Raw genomic sequence first — 23,326 nt, 5'->3', positions numbered from 1 at the left:
TAAAAATATTTTTAACTGTACTTTTTTTTTAAAAAAAATGCTTTTAAGAAGAAAACAAAATTTAGCTTCTGAAAATTAGTTTTTACAATTCCCCGAAAAAAAATATTTTCTCTCAAAAGCTTACCATAACTCATCACTTCTAATATTTTTTGACCAAACAGATTATGAATATCTTTGTTATTTAACATCTATTTAAGATTAGGTATTATCGGATTAATCCAAAATAATATATGCCCTAGAATTGGATTGTGATTTGTTACACTTGCCGTAGAAAACTCAATTGGATTGTCAATTGAATTTATTTCATCAACATACATTAGAATATGACTTACTTTTTTAAAACTAATATCTATGTATCACTTCATTGAAAGTTATTGATTCTTGTTTCTGCATTCCTGAATAAAAGATAAATAAATATGCCATCCGTTCATTTTTACTTATTCACAACAAACTATGATCTCTTTAGTTATAATAATAAATGGATATTGATATGTTATCATAATATCCATATATAATCTTAATGGACTAGTAGTATTGGTTTTATAGGCCACTTACAACCCCACAAAATCTTACAACATAGCAGGCAAGACATATTATATACTTTTTCTAGCCGATATGCATAGATTATACATGAATTATACGTATATTATACATCTTTAGCCGTAGAGCGTCTACAGAGTGGCCATAACAGAACAGACTAAAAAAGCAAGGAGTCATTGAGAAGTTCACTATACAGACTGGCCGCACAGGCCAAAGAGCATAATTTAGAGGAATTCTCTCATTGCAAAAATGACAACTTTATAAAGAACCTTCACCAGTTTATGTCAAAGTGACTTTGTTGGTGAAAACACTATTGATGCATGAACAGAAGTTTCTCACTAAGCTACATATTTGCATGATCAATTGCCAGAAGGAGCTAGTATATCGTTATCTTTTTTGTCAGAATTACCATACACAACGGAGAAGTAGTGGCCCAGATCCTTTGGTGTTAAGCCTGGAAACCGATGAAAACTTCTAGGCAGCGGGTCAATTTTGACAAATGGCCATCTCATACTTTCTGCTGCTTCACATTCTTCCCATCCATCTCCGATAACACAAAATTGCACGTTTGGCCCATTGAACCGCTCCTTTATCCATGAGAAGCACTGGAGCTTGCCCACTTCCCATGAGCTGTAAACTGAAAAAATGATGATAGATGTGTTAGAGTAAGCTCCCAGAAGTTGCATGTTGCATTATTTTATTTTTTTTGACAAGAGGTAATGATTGCATGTTGCATTATTATATGCTGATAAACATGAGAGAGGAAGAATATTATCAATGGCTGTGCCAGAATATGCACGAGCTTAGGCATAATTGATTTTCCTAAAGGGAGATGCTGTTTTTTCTTTGTTTTGGGCACCGAGAATCCACTATTGTAACTTCAAAGCTCAGGGATAATGGGGCAGTCCACCCTTATTCCTGAAGGGAGATTGCCAAGTACTAAACATAAAAATACTAGCTGGAGACAGCAGTGATATTTTCCAGAATTCATGTAATTTATATGTCATAAAACTCAACCACGGTTCATAACTTTGTTTAGGCCACAAACGGTGAAAGGTTAAATATAATGAAAAACAAGATAACTCAATCAAGATTCTAAACTAGGACTAGTCAGAAAGGTTAAATATCAGAATCACGAAAGAAACTAACCATTTTCGCTAGGGATTAAATCACCCAGGCGAAAGAGCAAGCATTTAACTAAGCTGGGTATCAACGATCCCGAAGTCACCAAGATATTCACATGCTGGAATATAGTATCTCCTGCATCATTGGTAGAAACAGTAGAGGAGGCCAAATCTTGATCCCCAACTGCACACTGTTCCAAGCAAGTCCTAGCTGCATTGGAAGGAGAAGGAGAGCATTTAAGCGAGCAAATCACATACACCTTACACATAAAAGCATCATCATTTATCTGTAGAGAACCTAGAATAGAAGAAAAACACCTTCAAAAAGTGTAAACACAAAAAACAAGTGCAGAAAGTAACTGGAATAATGGAATTACCGTCCAAGCCTAAAAACTAGCTTGTAATCAGAAAAGTTGAGGACCTCAGAGAAGGATATCTTATTTCCAACTTGTATCTATCAATGGTGGCTCCAAATATGCGTACATATCCAAAGTTATCAAAATAATAAGAGGGCAAGCCTCAGTTTGATCCATTAACTACAAGATGAGACCACTATAACCCCCTGAGATATTTTTACTGCCTGATACCTTCCCTAACCAGTATCTCTGGCATGCATAACTCATGGTATCTCAGGCAGAAATAACTGAGTTCTATCAAGTGGAGAAGGCAAAGAATAAGTCTTTTCTCAAAGACAGATGAGGTCACTCAAATGTTAAGGCAGACTGAAATCAAAGTGGAAACATGACTGCAAGTGGGAGTACCATATAAGAACACAAGAGAAGCCAATCTCTCTTGCGAGTCTCCTGTTCGCACAATAGACACAGAGAGAGAAGACAAATTTAAAATATTCTTTTTAGAAGCAACTTATTAAAATGATTTTTTTAATAGTAAGCAGCATTTCATTGATGATAAAACAGCACTAAGTGCTGGTATATTTACTGATGCAATTCGGATTGCACCAAGGCTGTTCACTCTAAGTCAAGCTCGGGACCTTCAAAGAATGACAGGTTTGTTCATGAAGTTAGAGGTTCGTGAGTTTGTATTGATGGCAAAGAAAGGGTTCCATGCCTTGAAGATCGCTTGGGGAAGCCAAGAGAAGACGGTTAATGAAGCTGCCACATTAGGCGAGCTGGACCCATTCGGCGACTCGCCTAATGGATTAGGCGAGGGCTCCAAGCTCGCCCAAAGTTCCAAAAGTCCCAAGAGAAGGGTCAGCTTGCCAACTCAATCGGCGACGCCGAGTCCCTTAGGCGAGGTCGACCCAACTCCCCCATTTCCTATTTTGGGCCTCTTTTGTAATAATTACCTAAAACTATAAATAGCTAGTTTGGGTTCTCATTTCAGGTAGACTATTTTGAATATTGATATTGTGAAACTCTTGAATGAGTGTTGAGAGCTTGGTACAAGCTTTGGTTGATTATTGTTTAGAAACATTGGTTACGAGGTGAATTCATTTCCCTCGAGGTCATAGTAAGAGGTAGGTGCTCATTGTAGGATTAACGGATTGAGGTCTTAAGGTTTAATATACCTTTTGGTTGCTTTCTATTTCCTCTTTTTGTGTCTATCTATCTATCTATCTATTTATCTATCTTTCTTTCTTGTCTTTAATTTCCGCATTTTCATACGTAATTCGTAGTGAGAATTACATCATTTACAACATCACCAGAACAGTGAGCCAAAAAAAAAAAAAGGCAAGTAGAAGGCAATAAAAGAGGCAAAAGACGAGAGGGAGTTGCTCGGATGGTAAGCACCCCTCACTTCCAACCCAAAGGTTGCGAGTTCGAGTCACCAAGGGAACAAAAAGGGGTGGGAGCTCCTAGGAAGGGTAAAAAGAAATTAAAAAAAAAATAAAAGAGGCAAAAGAAAATTTTGGGTGATGAAAATGCTACTAATGCACTTTGCAAAAAGATGGGAGCTGCTTTGAGAAACAAGGTAACCAGAGGAAGTTAGTTTAGAATTTTAACCTTATGCATTTACTTCTAAGTTGCTGACAAGCACATTTAGCGCTTTGCCAACTAGCATATTTCTTATTAGTATTTGTTTATTACTCTTATATAGAATATCAGATTGCACAACTGCTCTTTAATACTCCCTCTGTCCCAATTTATGTGACTTACTTTCCTTTTTAGTCAGTCCCAAAAAGAATGACACATTTCTATATTAAGTAACAATTTGACTATAAAATGTCTATTTTACCCTTAATGAAATGATTTACAACCACACAAATTTCTATCATTCATTTTAGACCACAAGTTTTAAAAGTCTTCCTTTCTTTCTTAAACTCCGTGCCGAGTCAAAGTACCTCACATAAAATGGGACGGAGGGAGTATATATCTATCCTCTTCTCTATCCCCCGTATCATCCACCTCCTCCTACGACGACTAGGAGGTAGATGGAAAAGTAGAGAGAAATAGTAGTATAATAGGATAATGAATTGTGCAATATATTAGAAAAGAAGAAGAAAAAGAAGAGAACTCTAAAAGTTCTCCAAATTGAAATAAAGGGCAAGTTTTGGAAATTCAAGTTATTAGAAATAGGTTAAGATTTGTGACTTCTAGAGAACTGGGAGTATAGAATCCCTTTGACTTCTTGTACGAGGACAGTGATGCATGGATCTAACATTACTGAAGAAATCCTAGAAGAAGTAAGATAGATTTAGATCACTTCACATAAGGGGGGAAACAGGAGAGATCCTGGGAAGTCTCAGTTGAGTTGAGGTAGTTTATAATTATCTGGTCTTATTTGATGATTTCTAATGAAGGTGTCCTTCCAGCTTTTAAGAATACAAAGTTTGGTATATCTGTTAAAATGTGGAAAACAACTCCTCATTCCCTTGCGTTGTTGTGTGGAAGGGAAGTTCAGATGATGCATTCAAAAGTTTAATTTCTCTGCAATAGATTAAAGTGCTTTTTACAATAATTTATATCTGTAAAAGGAAAGGAAGAGATTGTAAATTTATGGACCTGCAGTTCACCCTTTAGTAAATTAACTTCTTTGATGCAGAAATAAAATTTAAAGCATTCTGTGCCTATACAAACACATGAATACATGACACTCCAAAATACACGAACACAGCAAAATAAATGTCTTATGCTTGTCCACATTAGTGACATTCTATCATAGCGACTCCCAGTTCACAAAATCAAAATCCATACTGCAAGATGATTCACTAAAGTGATAGAATCTAGAGTAACCTACCTGCTGAGAACCACATATCAGTATAACTATCAGTGACGTCATAAAGCTCACTCCACGATTTAATCATGTCTTGGTCAAGAATACTATGCAAACCCTACAACAAACAGTAAATGAAGGTTGCTATAGTTATGTTATGTTATACTCAATATATTCAAACAAAAGCACAACTTCTAAGAACAAAGTTATGCCAGTGGTTTTGGACGACTAAAACAAGAAGCTACGATCATATATTTTCCTTTGGGTGAGAAGTCTTCCTTTCGCGATCGCTACACCATGTATGGTCCTGTGTGTAGTTAATGACCCCATGTTCAGCCTTTAAAAGCTTCATGTTCTTGATATGGTCTAACATTAACTAGAGGCAAATGTCATGTCTTTTTAGAACAACCGGTCTGTAGGAACGACAATAGTTAATTCAAGAAGGAGAGAACATTAATTTTTCCCCTCTTTAGTCAATTTGAGTCACTATTTTATAGATTACCTACATAATCCCCAGGAATTGGAAGGGATAAATGGTCCATATGATCTAGATGCATAACTCTCTTGAATGTGATTTTGACACACCAAAATCATGAGCATTCTGGTTTTAGCCAAAACTAGGAACTATCCAAGTTAGAGAATCAGCCATGCTATTTATAACGACTTTTTTCTAGAAGTAGCCATGCTATTTATCACATATCCTAGTCATGAAACAAACATAGAACATTAGAAAAACTAGAGAACCACATCAACTAACATAAAATCTCGTAAAAGGTGCAATATATGGTTGCTTATCAAGTTGGTAACATCAGAGTGGAATAACAATGATCTTCATTACAAAGTACCGAACAGAGTAGATATTTCAGTCTGGCACCATTTGGTAGCCTCCTTCTATCAGAAAATGGACTTTTTAAAAATAGTCATCACGTAAAATACCATAGTACCTTTTTGTACTTATGTGCTACAGCCCGATGACGGTATGCTAATCTCTTTTTATTAAGATCATCACTTGGCGGACCAAAGCCGTCTTTATTGAAATCATATTCAGTGAGATCTCGACCATCATCATATTGTTTCAAGACATCTAGATATGGCATATTACAATTTTCAACCTGAAAATCCATATAACAGAGTTAAACAAGCTTAATGTCCATGATCAGCAGGATTCATAAAGACTGTATTAGTTCTCTGGTCAAATATATTATAAGAAGATTAACTAACCTGCTCATAAAAGAAGTGATCATCACATATCTGAAGAATATGATTCTCCCACATCTTCCCAATTTCTACACCACTCTGTATATTCTTGGATCCATTGAATGCCTCAGCATATGTCCCATTTATCAACGACTTTAGCAATATGAGGGTTTCATCCATGTCCCAGATATATACATTCATTTTCTGATCCATATAGTTCCAGCAGAAACCAATTGATGAAATTTAACAAATCTCCCGAGACAAGTGAAACAAATGTATGTATAACCTAATAAATGTCAAATTACTTTTCAGATTCTATGTAATATATGAAATACAAATGTATGAAAATCGCAAAAAGGCATATCCATGAACAACATCACACAGAGAACAAGTCTGAAATTCGCATAAACCCCAATATACACGGTTTACAGTGAAATGTCACATTTGCCTCAACGAAATGACAAATCAATAAAAAGTACACAGGTGCTCTTTGCACGAAAATCGTCTGTACTCTATCATCTTTGGGCACACAAATGTTGTTCAAAGTATATGATAAACTCGTTCAACCTTTTGTTACTAAGCTTCATTAACATCTCTTTTTTTCATTTTGATTAGTCCAAACCTTCAATTCTTCAGTACAAGTTGCTTATATGACTCCATTCATAGTCGCCACAATCAATTCTTCAGTACAAGTTGCTTATATGACTCCATTCATAGTCACCACAATCAAGTTTTTCAACAATATAGACAAAATAGCATTCTTTACCCTGCTTTAAATTGAACACATTCACATGCACAGTAGTGCCAAAAATCAATGATTATCTACTTTTCTATGGTGCAGATAAACAACTCCATTCACCATTATGTCCAAAGTTGAAAACTTTATCTTGAAATTCCAGGTATAAATCAAGGAACAACAGAAAAAGAAACAGCTAAAAGGGATCTATAAGCCTTCGCTGTAACAAACACATCGGCAAAATTTTCAATTTTTATGGTAAAACTGTACAAATAACAGAATAAATAAGAAAACCCATGTCCCTTTATCCCCCAGAAAGAACAAAAGACCTGGAAAATCATAACAACAAGACGAATCTTCCATTAACCATAAAGCGAAAAAAAAGAAGGAAAAATCGGATAAAATAAATGGCAAGAAATAGAGCACCTAAGAGTAGCTAGAAAACTGTTGAAGCATTCCAAACTTCAATTAATTCAGAGAATTTTAGCTGTTTTGTTAATGGCAATGTTTGATATTTGATACTACAAAGTTGGAAGAAGCAGCTGCTGGAAGGGAAAGAGAACAACTCAAAGGTCCAGGGTGGGCTTTTAGCCCAGCCCAAATGATTGTTGGGGTTAGAGCCCAATTTGTGATGGGCCCAGTCTATGAAATCCACCATTTTTTTTACGTATAACTTACCTAAATCCCATAGTGTAAAGAGTAAATTATATTTTATCCCTACTCTTTTTTTAATTACAATAATTCCTTAAAATTTGTACCTTCCAAATACATAATTCACCATCCGGATACATTAATTCTAATACAAGAAAATCTTTTTGTTGCTCTAAAAAGGAAGGGAATAAAATCTGAAAATAGTGATTATAGGCATAAAAAATGGGGGGAAATAGTGGAGTTGGAAGATTGAAAGTTATATATCTGAAAAAGAGAGAATTTGAGAAAAAAAGGGATTTTTGTAATTTTTTAAAAATGGTAGAAAATAATAGAAAATAGGGTAAGAAAAGATGTGTAGTTGGGTAATTTTTCCAATATTTAATTGGGAAGAAGAAGAAGAGGAGAAGGAGGTTCAGAATTTTCGTTGTGCTAAAATGAGAGAAAATCCCTCTATTTATAGAAAACAAAGGGTAGTGTGAACAAATGTTTATTGTGCCTTATCGAAAATGTTACAACTATTTGGAAAAGTTGCAACCCTTCAGAAATGGCACAATCTTTCACAAAAGTCACAACTCTTCATTAAAGTCGCAACTTTCCAAAAAAGTCACTTTTCATAAATGTCACGGCTCTTCATTAAAATTACAACTTTTCATTAAAGTCACAACTTTTCATAAAAGTCACAATTTGGCTAATTTTATAAATAAATAAATTAAAACAAAATTCTTGTTTGTGATGGAATGTCACGACCCGATTTCTCAAGTCATGATGGCACCTACTATAACCCACCAGTAGGTAAGCCAACCCGTAACCCGGAACAACAAGTAATGGGTCTGAGGGTAGAAACTAAACAAGAGTAGGCAAATAACAATATAAACAGGCGGAAGCAAACCAAAAACATATATACAAATAAAGATCCCTCCCAGAACCTGGAAGTCACTAGTACAGAGCTACTAACAAAATGAGTACAAGTCCCAAAAGTGGACAACAGAGACTGGACTGTCTCGAAAGGTAAAAGACAAGTCTATATATACAGATGGAGACTGAAATAGTACAAAACGTCGTGTGCTCACTCCCGTCTCCGGATCAGTCTGCTCCAAGCTCGATCAACGCTGGCTACTAGTGCCCGGACCTGCATCACGAAATAGATGCAGAGCGTAGCATGAGTACCAAAACAACAGGTACCCAGTAGGCATCATAGGCCGACTGAACTTGAAAAGTAAAGGCAATATGAAAAGAAGGAATAAGCAAACCGAAGTCAAGAACGAAAATCTAACTAACAATGAAATGCACACGAGTGTACAAAGAACTAACTAAAGTAATCTATAAGCTAACTACACCTAACTGGACCCCCATAAGCCCAGAAGGTACACTCGTGCGCAAGTTAAATAAAAACCCGAACGGACCCCCATAAGCCCGACGAGTACACAGAATAACTATAACTAAAGAGAATTGCATAAAAGAACCCAAGAACGAAGAACATCGAACCAGAACCTCAACCCTAATTAGTAGAATCTGACAGCACTGAGGCCGGACCTCGAACCGGATGCTCAGCAGAAGTACCCAAGTAACCAATCACAAGTATCAAGTATAAGAGGCCGGAACTCTAACCGGATGCTCTATATAGGTGTCTGAGCAATAGAGGCCGGACCTTAAACCGGATGCTCTATATAAGTATCTGGGCAATAGAGGCCGGACCTCAAACCGGATGCTCTATATAAGTGCCAATGTAGCTGCTGAAAGAGTCCCAATTGATCCATACTCATAAATATCTGTGGAACGCCGTCCACACATAGCCAATCAATGAAAGTCCTTGGAACCAAATCGAAAATCAAATTAAAATCGCGAAGTAGAACTAGTGTCGCCGATGTAACTCGTGAAGCCGTAACATCGAGGAAAATAAGAATAACTATAGTCGGAGAAAGAGTATCGCTTAACTAAGGCCCAAGCTATCAGACTCAAGTCTGCTACACCAGTCTACAAGGATCTAAGCCGACCGAGCGACGTCGGGGCAAAACTAAGGCCTATTGGATCCGAATAATGTATTTCTAAGGCAAGCCCTAGTCAAACCTAAACTAAGGCCCAACATTCTTCAAATAAACAATAATTAAGCATGCAAGCACTCCACATATCGAGGAGGATCCATTAATAACACAAAGCATGCTCACAGTTACCGGATAATTCCCGAAATAGGCCGAAAACATGATTTCTTAACACCTATGCAAGATTCAATGACTACCCAACCCAAATCCCAACTAATCAACATGCATTCACATTCTCGAGCTCAATCTAAGAGAGGAAAAACCGTAGCCTACCTTAAAGCCGATCACACGCGCTCCAAAATCACTCCTCCGGAGATTTTCCTTTCCGAAAGGTCTCGAAACGCTTCCCCGCTATCAAAAATAGTATCACAACGTTAATACGGTCGTTTAGACACCAAAATCACAACAAACAGAGACGGGTCAATTTTGGAGTCAAAACGGGAATCGTGGGACCCACACAGAAAATTCCGAAATTAACCCCAAAAGTGGGTCCTAACCAGTTCCCCCAGCTCATTTCCCATAATGGGACACAATTCGGGGCTCGGGAACAACACAATACCAACATACAACTAAAACCCAAATTTTCTCAAAAATCGAAATGGGACAGCAGTGTATTTACCAAAAACGAGCGATCTACAGTAAAATCTAACAACACCACAATGTTCTCCTCGAAAAACCACTCAAGATAGCCTCAAAAATCACCAAAATCGGATCTAAAATGGCTAAGAAAACAAGTCTCAAAATTTCCAAAATCAAGTCACAAAAAGAGGTCTGGCAGCAGGTATTTTTCGAAAATTACCTCAAACGGGGACTCCAAATCACTATCCGAGCTCACCAACACGTTGCCCTCGAAAAATCTCACAACTTAGCCTTTTGGATCACCCAAATCGGTTGAGAGATGAGAGAGAGATGAGAGTTTGAAGTTTGGGAAATGTGGCTGATTTTCTGCAATTTATTGCAGAAAATCTGCAACATTTCCAAAACTTTAAATTCCGACGGGGTGCTTCGATCTCGTTCGGAACCCCGTGCACGCAAACGAGATATGCAACCATACCAAATTCGATATTTCAGACTCAACGGCGCAGTCGAAATTTCCATCAGAGGTCATTTCGATAAAAAGTGGGTCCCACTTCCAAAAGCCCTTTTAAGTCAAAACCCACAAAAGGGCTCGGAAAGATATCGAAAACCTCCAGACACAAAAGAAGGGTCAATCTAGACCAAACTCGACATTCCGGAGCTAACCACGCTGACGGAATTCTCATCTGAGCGCGTTTACTCAAAATGTTGACCAAAGTCAAACTTAAGCCAAAATTCAAAGGCTAAAACGCCTAATCGCACCAACTCACACTGAAAACCTCGGGAGTCATGTCGACCATGCTACTAGCCTAAAATGACCCTTCCGGAGCTGATGGAATCGTCAGAATTGGATTCCGATGTCATCTTCTTGAACTTTTGATCAAAAATGATCGTTCAAGGTTCATAAGCTCCAAAACACAAAACTCACACCAAGACCAAACGAACGACCAGGTGACCGAACTGTCAGTCCCAGCAAGTCATAAATGACTTGGGGTCGCTATAGGAACGCTCTAAACGACACACAGAAGGCAAGACACAGAAATGACCAAGAGGGTCATTACATGGAACCACGTAAGCAGGCATAAAGCTCTCTTTTATATATGATACTAGATAGTGTTGCCCGTGGTGCTATGCACGGGCCCAATAATATAAATGGTATGTTTTGGGGCCAATAACAGAGTTTTTGAAGCGATTGTTTGCGTGGATAAATGAATAATTTTTTTTATCACAAACATGTATTTTCTTTGACGCTATTCAAGGCACAATAAGACTACCCACATACAACATTTTTGAAATATTTTATGTTGTCAATTATCATGATTTATTGTATTTTTACAATAGATTCACTTAAAGAATGAGTGGCATTTTTTGTATTTTTTTCAAAGCATATTTTATGTTGTCAATTATCATGATTTATAGTATTTTTACACATTTTTTAAATATAAAAAACCCCAAAAAAATAAGACAAATAAATTAAAATGGACCCAATATATGTTATTTTTGTTGTCTCAATTTATGTCACACAAATAAAATATGGAGAGTCATCCAAATTTTATTTTTAAAAAATATATATTTTAAGTTATTAATTATTGTGATTTATAATATTTTTATGTAACTTTCAAATAACCAACATTACTGGTCATTTTGTCCTAATTTATGTGATATGGATAAAATTACAAAATTAACCCTTTTAAAATGTCTTTCAGATATTTTAAGTTGTTAATTATTATTATTTATAGTACTTTTTTGGTAATTTTAAAATGATATGTGTTATTTTTTTTGTCCCAATATATGTGAATCTGATAGAATTCTGAGAGTGAACCTATTTTATTATATAACTTTTAAATGATAAATGTTGTTTCCTTTGTCCCATTTGATATAGTATAAATAAAATTTCCGAAACCAACTGAATTTTTAATATATTTTAAAAATATTTTAAATTATTAATTATTGCGATTTATAATATTAAAAAAAATAGAAAATGTTCAAACCTTGTATCAGCCTAAAAAATGAGCACGATAATTCGAAGCCTACAGAAAGCAATATGATTGTACGTAATTTTTAAATATATATTAAAAATTCGATGCCTACTAAATGAGCACGATAATTCGAAGCCTATTAAAAAATGAGCACGATAATTCAAAGCCTACAGAAAGCAATATGGTTGTACGTAATTTTTAAATACTTAATATATATTATTCCGATTGTCTCAATGTATGTAGCATAGATAAAAATTCAAGAGTCAATCAAATGTTGTTAATTGTTAAGATTTATAATACATTTTACGTAGTTTTCAATAATTTCACATTAAACAATACATATTACTACTTTTGTCTCATTTTATGTGACATTGATAGATTAATATTAAGAATCAGTCATTTTTTTTTTTGGTTTTTTTAATAAATATTTTAAGTTGTCAATTATCACGATTTATTGTATTTTATACAAAAATTTTAACGATAGATTAATTTCAAGAATCAATCGAATTTTTTTATATGTATTTTTTTTTTTGAAATATTTTATGTTGTCAATTATCATGATTTATAGTATTTTTACGATAGATAAACTTCAAGAATCAGTGGAATTTTTTGTATCTTTTTCAAAACATATTTTATGTTGTCAATTATCATGATTTATAATATTTTTACGCAATTTTTAAATATAAAAAAAAAAACTGAAAAAATAAGACAAATAAATTAAAATGGACCCAATATATGTTATTTTTGCTGTCTCAATTTATGTGACACAAATAAAATTTGGAGAGTTATTGAATATTATATATTATACTTGGGTATAAACTCCCTTACGCACGGGCCCAATAACTATTATTTTTTGTCCTAATATATGTGACACAGATAAAATATAGTGAATTATTTAAATTTAATATGATTTTTAAATATTTTAAGTAGTTAATAATGTAATTTATAATATTTTTACATAATTTGTAAATACTTAATATATATTAATCCGCTTGTCTCAATGTATGTAACATAGATAAAATTTCAAGAGTTAATCAAATATTGTTAATTGTTAAGATTTACAATACATTTTACGTAGTTTTCAATAATTTCACATTAAATAATACATATTACTACTTTTGCCTCATTTTACGTGACATTGATGGATTAATTTTAAGAATCAGTCAATTTCTTTTTCTGCGTTTTTTTAATAAATATTTTAAGTTGTCAATTATCACTATTTATTGTATTTTATATATAAATTTTAACGATAGATTAATTTCAAGAATCAATCAAAATTTTTTATATGTATTTTTTTTTTGAAATATTTTATGTTGTCAATTATCATGATTTATAGTATTTTTACGATAGATTAACTTCAAGAATCAGTGCAATTTTTTGTATCTTTTTCAAAACATATTTTATGTTGTCAATTATCATGATTTATAGTTTACGCAATTTTTAAATATATAAAAAAATTAAGACAAATAAATTATAATGGACGCAATATATGTTATTTTTGTTTTCTCAATTTATGTGACACAAATGAAATTTGAAGAGTCATCCAAATTTGCATTTTTTTAAAAAAATGTTTTAAGTTATTAATTGTTGTGATTTATAATGGTTTTTATGTAGCTTTCAAATAACCTACATTGCTGGTCACTTTGTCCTAATTTATGTGATATAGATAAAATTACAAAATTAACCCTTTTAAAATGTCTTTAAGATATTTTAAGTTGTTAATTACTATTATTTGTAATACTTTTTTGGTAATTTTAAAATGATATATGTTATTTTTTCTGGTCCAATATATGTGATCCGGATAGAATTTTAAGAGTCAACCTATTTTATTATATATCTTTTAAATATTAAATATTTTAAGTCATTTGTAAATGATTTATTATATTATTATATATTATATATATATATTTATTTCTACTATATAATAAAAGGGAGTTTATGTATATATTATATTATATATTATATAAACTCCCTTCTATTATATAGTAAAAAAATAAATATATATTATATATATTATCCCATCATAAATTCTCTTTTATATAATAGTAGAATATATATTATTATATTATATATTATATAGGGAATTTATGATGGGACACATAGAATGTCCCATCATAAACTCCCTCTTATATAATAGTAGATAAAATATATAATAAAAAAAACACGCTAAAAACAAAAAAATAGTGTAGATTTCTTTTTTGGGATTTGCTTAATTGCAGAACTACTTCCTAAATGTCACTCCGTTCCGATTCAGAACTATTTCAACCTCCGCCGGTGCAACAGCTCACACACTACAGGAATTAACGAACTTCGCCATTCCGTCACCGACGATGGATTCTCCGGCGAACACATTCAATCCGAACAAGCGTCTCAAGGAAGAGTTACGATTTTCTTTGAAAAACAAATCCATAAATTACATTTTTTTCCACTTTGTTATGATCTAAATTTTGTACAATTGCCTTTTCGATCCTTCGTTTCAGGTTTGTGAGCAATTTAAAAGGAACTTCAATGATGGAGTTATTCCTTCTCATTACCACTCTCTCGGTATGAAACCATTTCTATTTTTTATTTTATTTTTAATTTTGGTATTATGTGTTTTATTTTAATTTTGTTTTTGTGTTGTGATTCAGATGCTTCTCTTTCTACGTTCAGTATATTCCAGTTCCAAAAAAGGTGTGAAATAGCACAACATTGTATCCTTTTTCTCCTGTCATAACATTTTATTCATCTTTCTTATTAAGTTTTAGTTAATTGTTTTTTTTTCTTCGGGCGTTTTCCATTTTAGATGCTGTAAAACTTGTATTTGAGCCCTAAATAGTTTGCCATCAGGCAAAATTGGAATGATACAGAAGAAAAAATTATGTATTCTCCTCCTTTTTATTAAGTATTTGTATTATTTTCTTACGATTAGCTAAATGTGACAAAGACCAAACTGTTTATATGGATATAGTTGGTTTGAAAACATTATTCGTTTGCTTATTTATTTTTGTAATGAAGGTGTTCGGGTTAGCTTTGTTGCACTTTGACTAATTTACCAAGTACCTGTCACCTTCCACCACCACCGGTGAGGGACTGATTGGAAAAAAGAACCTAACTTTTCTTTCAATTTTTGTTTTGGTACTTGGTAGTTTATTTTTTTAACTTGGAGTCTGAGTATTTGCAGTCAGTTTGGAAAGAAAGAAGAGGAGAAGGTTATCATTTTGTTACATTTTGACTTATAGAAAGTAAAGAAAGGACTGTACAGTATTCTGAATTCATCATCCCACTTTGTTAATTTATGTTTTACATCAAATAATAGTTGAAGAGTCAATTCCCTAAATGGTCACCCAAGCTTAGAGAATTGCCTTGAAATATCATTTATGTTTCATTTAGGACCAAAATATCACTCAACTATCACTATTTTCCTCCAAATATACTTGACACTCCAAAAGCCCCACTCTCTCCTATTTTACATGACATGTCATTAAAGTCTTTTTTTAATAATAGACCTATTTAATTCATTAAACTCATTTAACTAAAATAAGCCATGATCATATTATTTTTTTAAAAGATACATTAGTTTATTAATAATAAATTTTCATACTTAAGAATATTTTATCATAATTAAACTTTTTATTTTTTTATGTTATGAAGAATAGGTTTTTAAAACATATTATAATATCACTAATTTTGAATACTTATAAACACATACATTCAAAAAAAAATTGATATACAAATCACGCATGAATGCTAACTTACATCAGTTAATCATAAATTGTATAATGAATCAATAATATTAAAGGTCAATTAACTATTACAATAATATTAATTGTGTATGTTGAAATTCATGCTTACAATATTTTTTTAAAAAAAAATAGAAAGTGAATAATATTTATATTTTTGATCCAAAAAATAATACTAAATACCTTAAAAGTCTCCTTCTATTCTAGTTGATACGTCATGTCATTAAATCATCATTTTAAAAAATAATAGACCTATTTAATTCATCAAACTTATGTCTCTACAAAACAAATATATAAATTACATGAGAATTTGTGAAGATTATAAAAACAATTAAAAAAATCTAATTCCTTTATATATTTTTACTAAACAAAATTCAATGAAAAAATCTCCGTGTACAATTATTATCCGGTAGTTTTTAAAATTTCTAAGTAAATTATTTGAAAATTTTAAGAATTTTTTTTCATAAAAGTATTCAAATAAATTTATAAGGTTGACAAAAAAGTTGGTATGAAAGGGAAAATTATTATTTAGCTTTTTTTTTAATTTAATTTTTTTATTATTGTTTTATTCTATATTATATTATAATTTAACTTCTCATACAATTAAACACCAATATATATTCTTATCTCATCCCAAATTTATGAAATACAAGTAATAATTAATTGAATTGCCTATTTTAATTCAATAATCTACATATTATATGAGATTAATATACTGATAAATAAAGATCAAAATTTATTTTCTAATATAAATATAATACACTTTCTATTTTCTTTTTAAAAAAAAGATATTGCAAGTAGATATGAATTTCAAAGCACCCAATTAATTATTTTTTAGTAGTTAATTGATCCTTAATATTATTGATCTATTATATAATATATGATTAATTGATGTAAGTTGACATTCGTAAGTGATTTATATATCAATAACTTTTTTGAATATATGTGTTTATAATTATTCAAAATTGATGACATTATGATAATTTTTAAAAAACTATTCATCATCACATAAAAAAAAAAACTTATGATAAATGATTCTTAAGTATAAAAATTTATTCTTAATAAACTAATAAATCTTTAAAAAAAAATATGATCATTATTTTAGTTAAATGGGTTTAATGAATTAAATTAGTATATTATTAAAAAAAAAACTTTAATGACATGTCATGCCAACTAGGAGAGAGTGAGACTTTTGGAGTTAGTAGTAAAACAGCAAATGTTGAAGCAGGGGTGGATCTGAACTAACTGAACCTCCTAGGCAAGATGTAATGAATGGTGTATTAGTGCGACTCCTACATGTTAACAGGTTATCAGTATGCTAAGCCACTACTATACTGAGGTCTATGAAAATGCTTTTTGAGGGTCTCTTGGTCTTTCAGAGGGTAAATCTGAGGACATAATGTGGGACTAATGATTGGTTTGGGAAGAGTATGAAAACTTAAAGGAAGTAGACCGAACATTCTAGAATTCCGTTTGGAGTAAAGTGAACGGGACTTGGGATATATTTGAAGCTATAAAACTGGGAGCTAGAGTTTTGGGATAATCTTTGGTCTATTTCTCACGTAAAAGGTTCTGAGTGAAACTAATTGACAATAAATGCACTTTATTGAGGAGATACTATCATTGAGACCTTTCTCAAGAGATCATGAAGAACTTTAATCCTACTTGCTGTCTAAATTTAATACTCATTGCACCTAAAATAGAAATTGCTAGACCTTTCTCTTGTCCAAAAGAAGCTCCCAGTTTTGAAGTTGGGTGTGAAACTCGTAATACTGTTAAGTGAAAAAAAAAAAAGTTTTTCTTGGATATAGCAACAGATACATTAGGCCTTTTTTCAAATTTATCAACAACTAAAATCTTTTGCTAATGTGTTGATCCTGTAGTGGTCAATGAACTTCCTGAAGACCCGTTTGTTTTAGTCTGATCACTGTTGCCCAAACTCATAATTGCTTGATTAGTTGTATTGTTTGACGAAAGAAGTCCTAACACTTTGTTTGTGACGTTAGTTGTACTTTATTTCCATTTCCTTTTCTTGTTTCACCATTTTATGTGGCCAATAACTGTATCACTTAACCCTTTTGTGAGGCATCTGATCCTAATTTTGCAGAGACCTTGTCATGATAACGGTTAATGCAGTTGTTTGTAAGAAGAACATGGGATCATATCTTGCTTCAGTGACTCTTGATGTCCTCTGCATTGTATTTCCAGTCATTTTATGTTTAACTCTAAGTGTTCTCTGTCTATTCTATAATACCAACAATACTTGTGATTCATTTTAACAAGTTGAATAAATGGATGAAAATATCTCTATTATATGAACATCTGAATGAAAAGGAAAGAGAAAGAAGATTTAGTTATAAACTGGTTATCGTTTCTAGTCATTTGTTGATGAAGTAGTTGTTTCCTGCGTGCTAGATGATCTCAAGTTTTGAGAACTTGATTTAATGCTTGATATTCTTAATCAAATGAGTAACTATTCAATCTCAGATTCTGGCAGATTGGACATATACTAATGCAGTTGGGATGACCTTATTGGTGACATTCTTTATTTTAGCTAGAAGGTAATCCAATCATAGAATTCTACAGCTATTCCATGAAGCTGTTTACATGTATTTCATGTAGCTTATTGTATGTAACGGTATTTCATGTTCAATGCAGATCTGGATTTTCTGTTTCTCAGGAAGAGGGGGTCCGATCTCTTAGGACAAATATATCTGCATACAGGGTTGCTATGGTATGCAGAATAACCATTATTTACATTATGCTTTCATCTACTTTTGTTTCCTTTTATTGCTGGAGTTACTATTTATGATTTTAGGTATGATTGCTGCAGAATTTTCTGGCATGCATATGTATTCTGGCTGTTGACTTCAAGATATTTCCTAGGAGATATGCTAAAACAGAGACCTACGGTACTGGCTTGGTAAACAACTATCTGTATTCTATTGCCATATTTGTGCTAATACCTTAATGTGTGCACTGAAGCGCCGGCTGAGCGATTGGGAACATCCCAATCTGCAGTTGCTCAGTTATAAGGCGAAACGGAAGTTCTAACGACCCTTTAACAGCATTGTTGGCTAGGATTTAGGTTGTATCAGTTCAAAAATTTCTTAACGCAAAGTTTTCTTTGAGATGTAGAGATTAAGAATTGTGACAGTAAATAATTGTAATATTAAGGGTTATTTCTGGAAAGGAAACAAATGGAATACAAGAGATGATTTGATGGTATTGTTTTCTAGTTAACGAATGGAATAGAAGAGATGATTTATTGGTATTGTTTTCTAGAGTAGACCAGGGTTGTTCTATGTGATTGATTAGTATTACTGTGTGTACTCTCTTGTTGTTCCAAACACAGCAAGATTCCTTGTATAGTTCTTAAAATTACATTTTCTATCTCATTTTAGGCATTGACATGTTAAATAAATCCTAGGGTAGCTTTTTTCGCTAGCATATGCTTATTTGCAAGTTGTCATTATGAAAGTTCTTCTCTCTATTTTTCCTTCATTTTTATGTCGTCCTACTATAGTCAGTTCCATTGTATTGAGCTCAACTTCATTGATTCATCTTTTTGTTTAGGTTTTTCATCCTGGTTCTGTCAACTGACTACTTCTGATAAACCTTTTGCCGAAATGTAAACTGGAGTTAGAATTAGGTACCTTATGCTTACCTTGTGGTTGTATCAGATGGACATTGGAGTAGGTTCGTTTATTGTGGCAAATGCATTGGTTTCACGACAAGCACGTGGAATTGCAAAAACGTAAGTGATGATTCTCGATTTGAACTTTTATCATGACCATTGATGAGATTTTACCTCTTGTAGATGACTGGATGGTGCTATATAGTTTGACTGACATGTTTCTCTTTAGGGGTCGTTTAGTAGGGTGTATATGAATAGTACTGATTAGGGTGTCTTAGTAATTCTGAGAGTAGTTATGTTGGAATTAAAGATATCATATATTGCATAATTTCTAATACTAGTATTGTTTTCTCTAATACTTCAAACCAAACAGCCCGGAAGAAATTTTGGCTATCATTTATATATACTTCTGTAGAAACCCTACTATTTGATTCTTTGGGCTGGTCAATGTATCTCTCAAACCAATCATTAGTCCACATAATGTTGATGAAGAAAGAAATTTTTTCTCCTGGAATCCATATAGCTATTTATAATTGATTCCCCTGTACTAGGGCTTTCAATCAAAACATACAGTCAGACGATGTTTTTTCAATATGAGAGTCAGAACTCTGTTCCATTACTATTGTAATTGATTCTTTCTTGATTCATTTGATAAAGGAATATATTCCTCTGTACTAGGTCTACAAAAGTACAAGTCAGATCATGTTGCTTGATTAGAACTGTTATTTAATTTATGGTCTGTAATTATCTAATCAATTCTCTTCTTTTATTCATTTGATAAATAAAATCTTGCACTTTCTTAATTGGCACTTACATTTCCAGGAATTTGAGAAATGCAATTTCTTCAACTTGTCCACTCATAGTCCTGGGATTTGCTCGAATCTTTTTCACTTCAAGTGTTGATTATCAGGTTAATGGAATCTTAATTCTTCTACATTACCAATGTTATTCTTTTTCTTTGACCCTGGGTGTGGGGGTTGGGGGGACAAAATTTGGAGATTTAAATCCAAGAAACATTCACGAGGGGGGACACTTCTGCCCGTGAGAATGATTTGGTGAGTGGATAACTTGAATGTGCAGTGTATCCACCTCCACCCTATATAATGCATGCCCGAAATAGCGAAGACGATTTTGAGAATGTCTTGTGATAGGGAGTCTTAATCATGAGCTTTTTGGCGTATTTTTTTGTTTGTATTTCTGATTATGTCCAACACATCCACAAGATGAGTGCCATAGAAATGCAGATGCCAAGCTGGATGTGCGATTTACAAGATTAGACAAGATTAAAAATGATCACATTAGAAGAAGCAAGTAGCATATTGAGGATAATATAAGAGAAGGTCGCTTGAGATCGTTTGGTCATATCCTGCATCAATCTCCAGATATGTCGCTCTATTGGTGTGAAACTAAGGTAGTATGTGATAACATGGGACGAGGTAGGCCGAGAGAAGTATAGTTTCTTGAAAGCTAAAGATATGGTACATGAAAGTGCAAGTAGCATTTGTAAAAGCTCTATTTAGGCAATTAGACGGGAATGTATTTAGGCCGCATTTGTTCTTATTAAGACTAAGACGTCTGAATTTGGATACACTTCTGAATATCAAGATATGCATTCAGATTAGATGTTTGAATTCGAATGCATATCTGAATATTAAGATATTGTTTAAGATCTGAAAACTAAATAATTGAATTTGCCTTTAAACTTAATAAATATAGAAGTTAATAAAATATATATCAACAAAATATTTTAAAAGAATTATTGGCGGTTGGTGGTAATGGCTAGTGGTGGAGGTTGTGGGAGCCGATTAGAATAGTGTTGTCTAATGATGTTGTTATGGGTAGTAGCTAGTGGTGATGGTGACTGACAGTACTGGTTGATCGTGGATAATAATGATAGCTAATGGTAGTTGTAAATAATGACGGTGGTTTGCGATACATAGTGGTGACGATGATGATGATTGTGTGTAGTGATAGGTGGTTGTTGTGGTAATGGTGGTGATGATGTTAAATAGTGGGTAGTGGTGACAACAACTGATTGTAGTGATTGGCAATAATGGTGGTTGTGGTTGAGGATGGTAGTTGTGGGTGGGTGGTGGTGGTAGATAATGATGGGCGACAATGGTGGTAATCAATAATGGTGAGTGATGGCGACAACAGTGAATGGATGGAATTGGTGAACCATCTTTGTAGAAATTTTTAAATTTACACCCTTCGGAGTGGCGCAATGGTTTGAGCTCGTCGCACTGGGCTTGTCTAGTGGGGGTTACCTCTCTTGTGTGGTTTGCAGGCTATTGCATAGGAGCGGAGTTTTTACCTTATGCGCACCCCTTAAGGGTAGCGGCTGCAGGTTTCTCTTGTCATAAAAAAAGGAATTTTTAAATATACATCTTAATGATATTAAGTCTTTGTTGCATATCTTAATCATTCAAGTCTATTCAAACCCATTAAGAGGTTGTAATATAAAAATGCTCTTAATGGTTAAGATCCAATTAATTAGGATTCATACCTAAAAAATAAACGGACTTAATGACTGAATTAAGACCTTTTGTGATGACTGTCGCCAGTTGGTACACCTCGACTAATTTACGGGATACCTACTACCTCCTATTAGCATAGGTATCGGGTAACTCTAACCACCCAGCCTGGACAAAAAAGAAGAAACCACCTAAGTTTTTGCCTTCGCCAGGAATTGAACCTTAGATCTCATGGTTCTCAACTCACTTCAAACCACTTGGGTGCGGCCTAGAAGAATTTAATTGTAGAAACATGGTTAATGAGGAATTATATAGCTGACTGCAACTAGTTTCAGACTGAAGCGTAGTATAGTTGTATCATTTCTGATTATGGTCAAATTTATCTCAACTTTGAAATTATGCACGGCAAGTTTATATCTTAATGCAAGCAAGACAACTTGTTGAATTAATCTTTTCTGCCACATCATGTGTAACGAGAATTAAACCCCTCCACTGCTGGGGAAAATGTATAATGTACTACTTTGATCCAACAAGTTGTTAGAAGTAGGTTTTGGCTTGGATCTACCAAAGGAAGAGTACTTCTAGGCTTTCCACGAATTGGAATTATTGAAGAACTCTTTATACTGAATTTGTTTATGAATGGTTCCTTCCTCATTCAGTACAGTATGGATAGCATGCTCAATGATTAGTTATAACCTGAATTTTCTTTTAGTTGCATATTAAGTTCTTAAAAATGACGTGTTACTTTCTTAACTAGTAAACTGTGAAATTTGGAGACACGATTGCCCAATGTTTTACTGGCAAGGTGTGTACTCCCTTTCATTGATTAGTGAAGCCAGGACAATAGTAGTGTCAAAATTAAAATGCATAATTATGTTGCAGGAAAGGAGATCTTTGTGCAACACCTTAGCAAAAAAGGAAAAGAGAAGGGGAGATCTTTGTGTAATGTTTTTCTATTCCTATTTCTCAAAAGTCAAAATGTTCTTATAATCATCGTTAACTTTTCTCATCATTTTGTTGTGTCAAAATGGTAATTTTAGAAGGGTCCTCAACAAGCGTCATAGTCGTCTAGCTTTAAACTTCCTTTCTGAGTACCTGCATACCTATGGCTATGTGTGTTTCTGTTTGTATGAACAATTAAATGTATCGTATATCTGTACCAGTGTTTACAGATGTTTTTCATGTAGTTTTCCTGCATAGCTACTATGATCCTTTCTTCATCTGCATTTGCTAGGCATTTCTTCAAACTATGTCATTCTTAATACTGATAGAAGTCATTTCCTTCGTCATAGGTTCACGTTGGTGAATATGGTGTGCACTGGAATTTCTTTTTCACTCTTGCTGGTGTAGCAATTTTGACATCGATAATTAATCTTCCACCGAGTTATTGTGGAATTCTGGGGTGGTTTATTCTAGTAGGTATTATTGTAATCTTGGTCCATCTCAGAATTTTGGTACCTTCTCATATGCTTGGTAA

The 23,326-nt window shown here is 33.3% G+C and overlaps 2 protein-coding genes and 1 long non-coding RNA gene across 3 annotated transcripts in view; 1 reads left to right on the top strand and 2 right to left on the bottom strand.

Annotated features, from left to right (window-relative positions):
• Positions 1-630: 630 nt before the first annotated feature.
• LOC125842497 (eyes absent homolog) lies at positions 631-7,317 on the bottom strand. The gene is made up of 6 exons (XM_049521797.1): positions 7,198-7,317; positions 6,060-6,321; positions 5,783-5,950; positions 4,863-4,956; positions 1,690-1,875; positions 631-1,177 (listed from the first exon to the last, which is right to left on the bottom strand). The coding sequence occupies exons 2-6, from the start codon at positions 6,246-6,248 to the stop codon at positions 900-902; spliced, it is 915 nt and encodes a 304-aa protein (XP_049377754.1). The 5' UTR covers positions 6,249-6,321; positions 7,198-7,317; the 3' UTR covers positions 631-899.
• A 975-nt stretch (positions 7,318-8,292) lies between these two features.
• LOC125842291 (uncharacterized) lies at positions 8,293-10,371 on the bottom strand. The gene is made up of 3 exons (XR_007443899.1): positions 10,261-10,371; positions 9,735-9,812; positions 8,293-8,551 (listed from the first exon to the last, which is right to left on the bottom strand). It is a non-coding gene; the product is annotated as an uncharacterized LOC125842291 (long non-coding RNA).
• Positions 10,372-14,201: 3,830 nt separating this feature from the next.
• The window catches only part of LOC125843127 (uncharacterized protein At4g17910-like), a 116,908-nt gene continuing 107,783 nt past the window's right edge, over positions 14,202-23,326 (top strand). The window contains exons 1-9 of the mRNA XM_049522352.1: positions 14,202-14,396; positions 14,497-14,560; positions 14,647-14,689; positions 18,226-18,299; positions 18,397-18,472; positions 18,572-18,661; positions 19,422-19,495; positions 20,198-20,285; positions 23,142-23,322. Coding sequence (XP_049378309.1) covers positions 18,262-18,299; positions 18,397-18,472; positions 18,572-18,661; positions 19,422-19,495; positions 20,198-20,285; positions 23,142-23,322 — 547 coding nt within the window. The 5' untranslated portion in view covers positions 14,202-14,396; positions 14,497-14,560; positions 14,647-14,689; positions 18,226-18,261. The remainder of the gene's footprint in view (positions 14,397-14,496; positions 14,561-14,646; positions 14,690-18,225; positions 18,300-18,396; positions 18,473-18,571; positions 18,662-19,421; positions 19,496-20,197; positions 20,286-23,141; positions 23,323-23,326) is intronic.

Source organism: Solanum stenotomum, chromosome 10 (genome assembly GCF_019186545.1).
Source record: "Solanum stenotomum isolate F172 chromosome 10, ASM1918654v1, whole genome shotgun sequence".
Taxonomy (NCBI): domain Eukaryota; kingdom Viridiplantae; phylum Streptophyta; class Magnoliopsida; order Solanales; family Solanaceae; genus Solanum; species Solanum stenotomum.
Note: the sequence above shows the minus strand (reverse complement) of the source record. Positions and strands in the feature narration are given on the sequence as shown.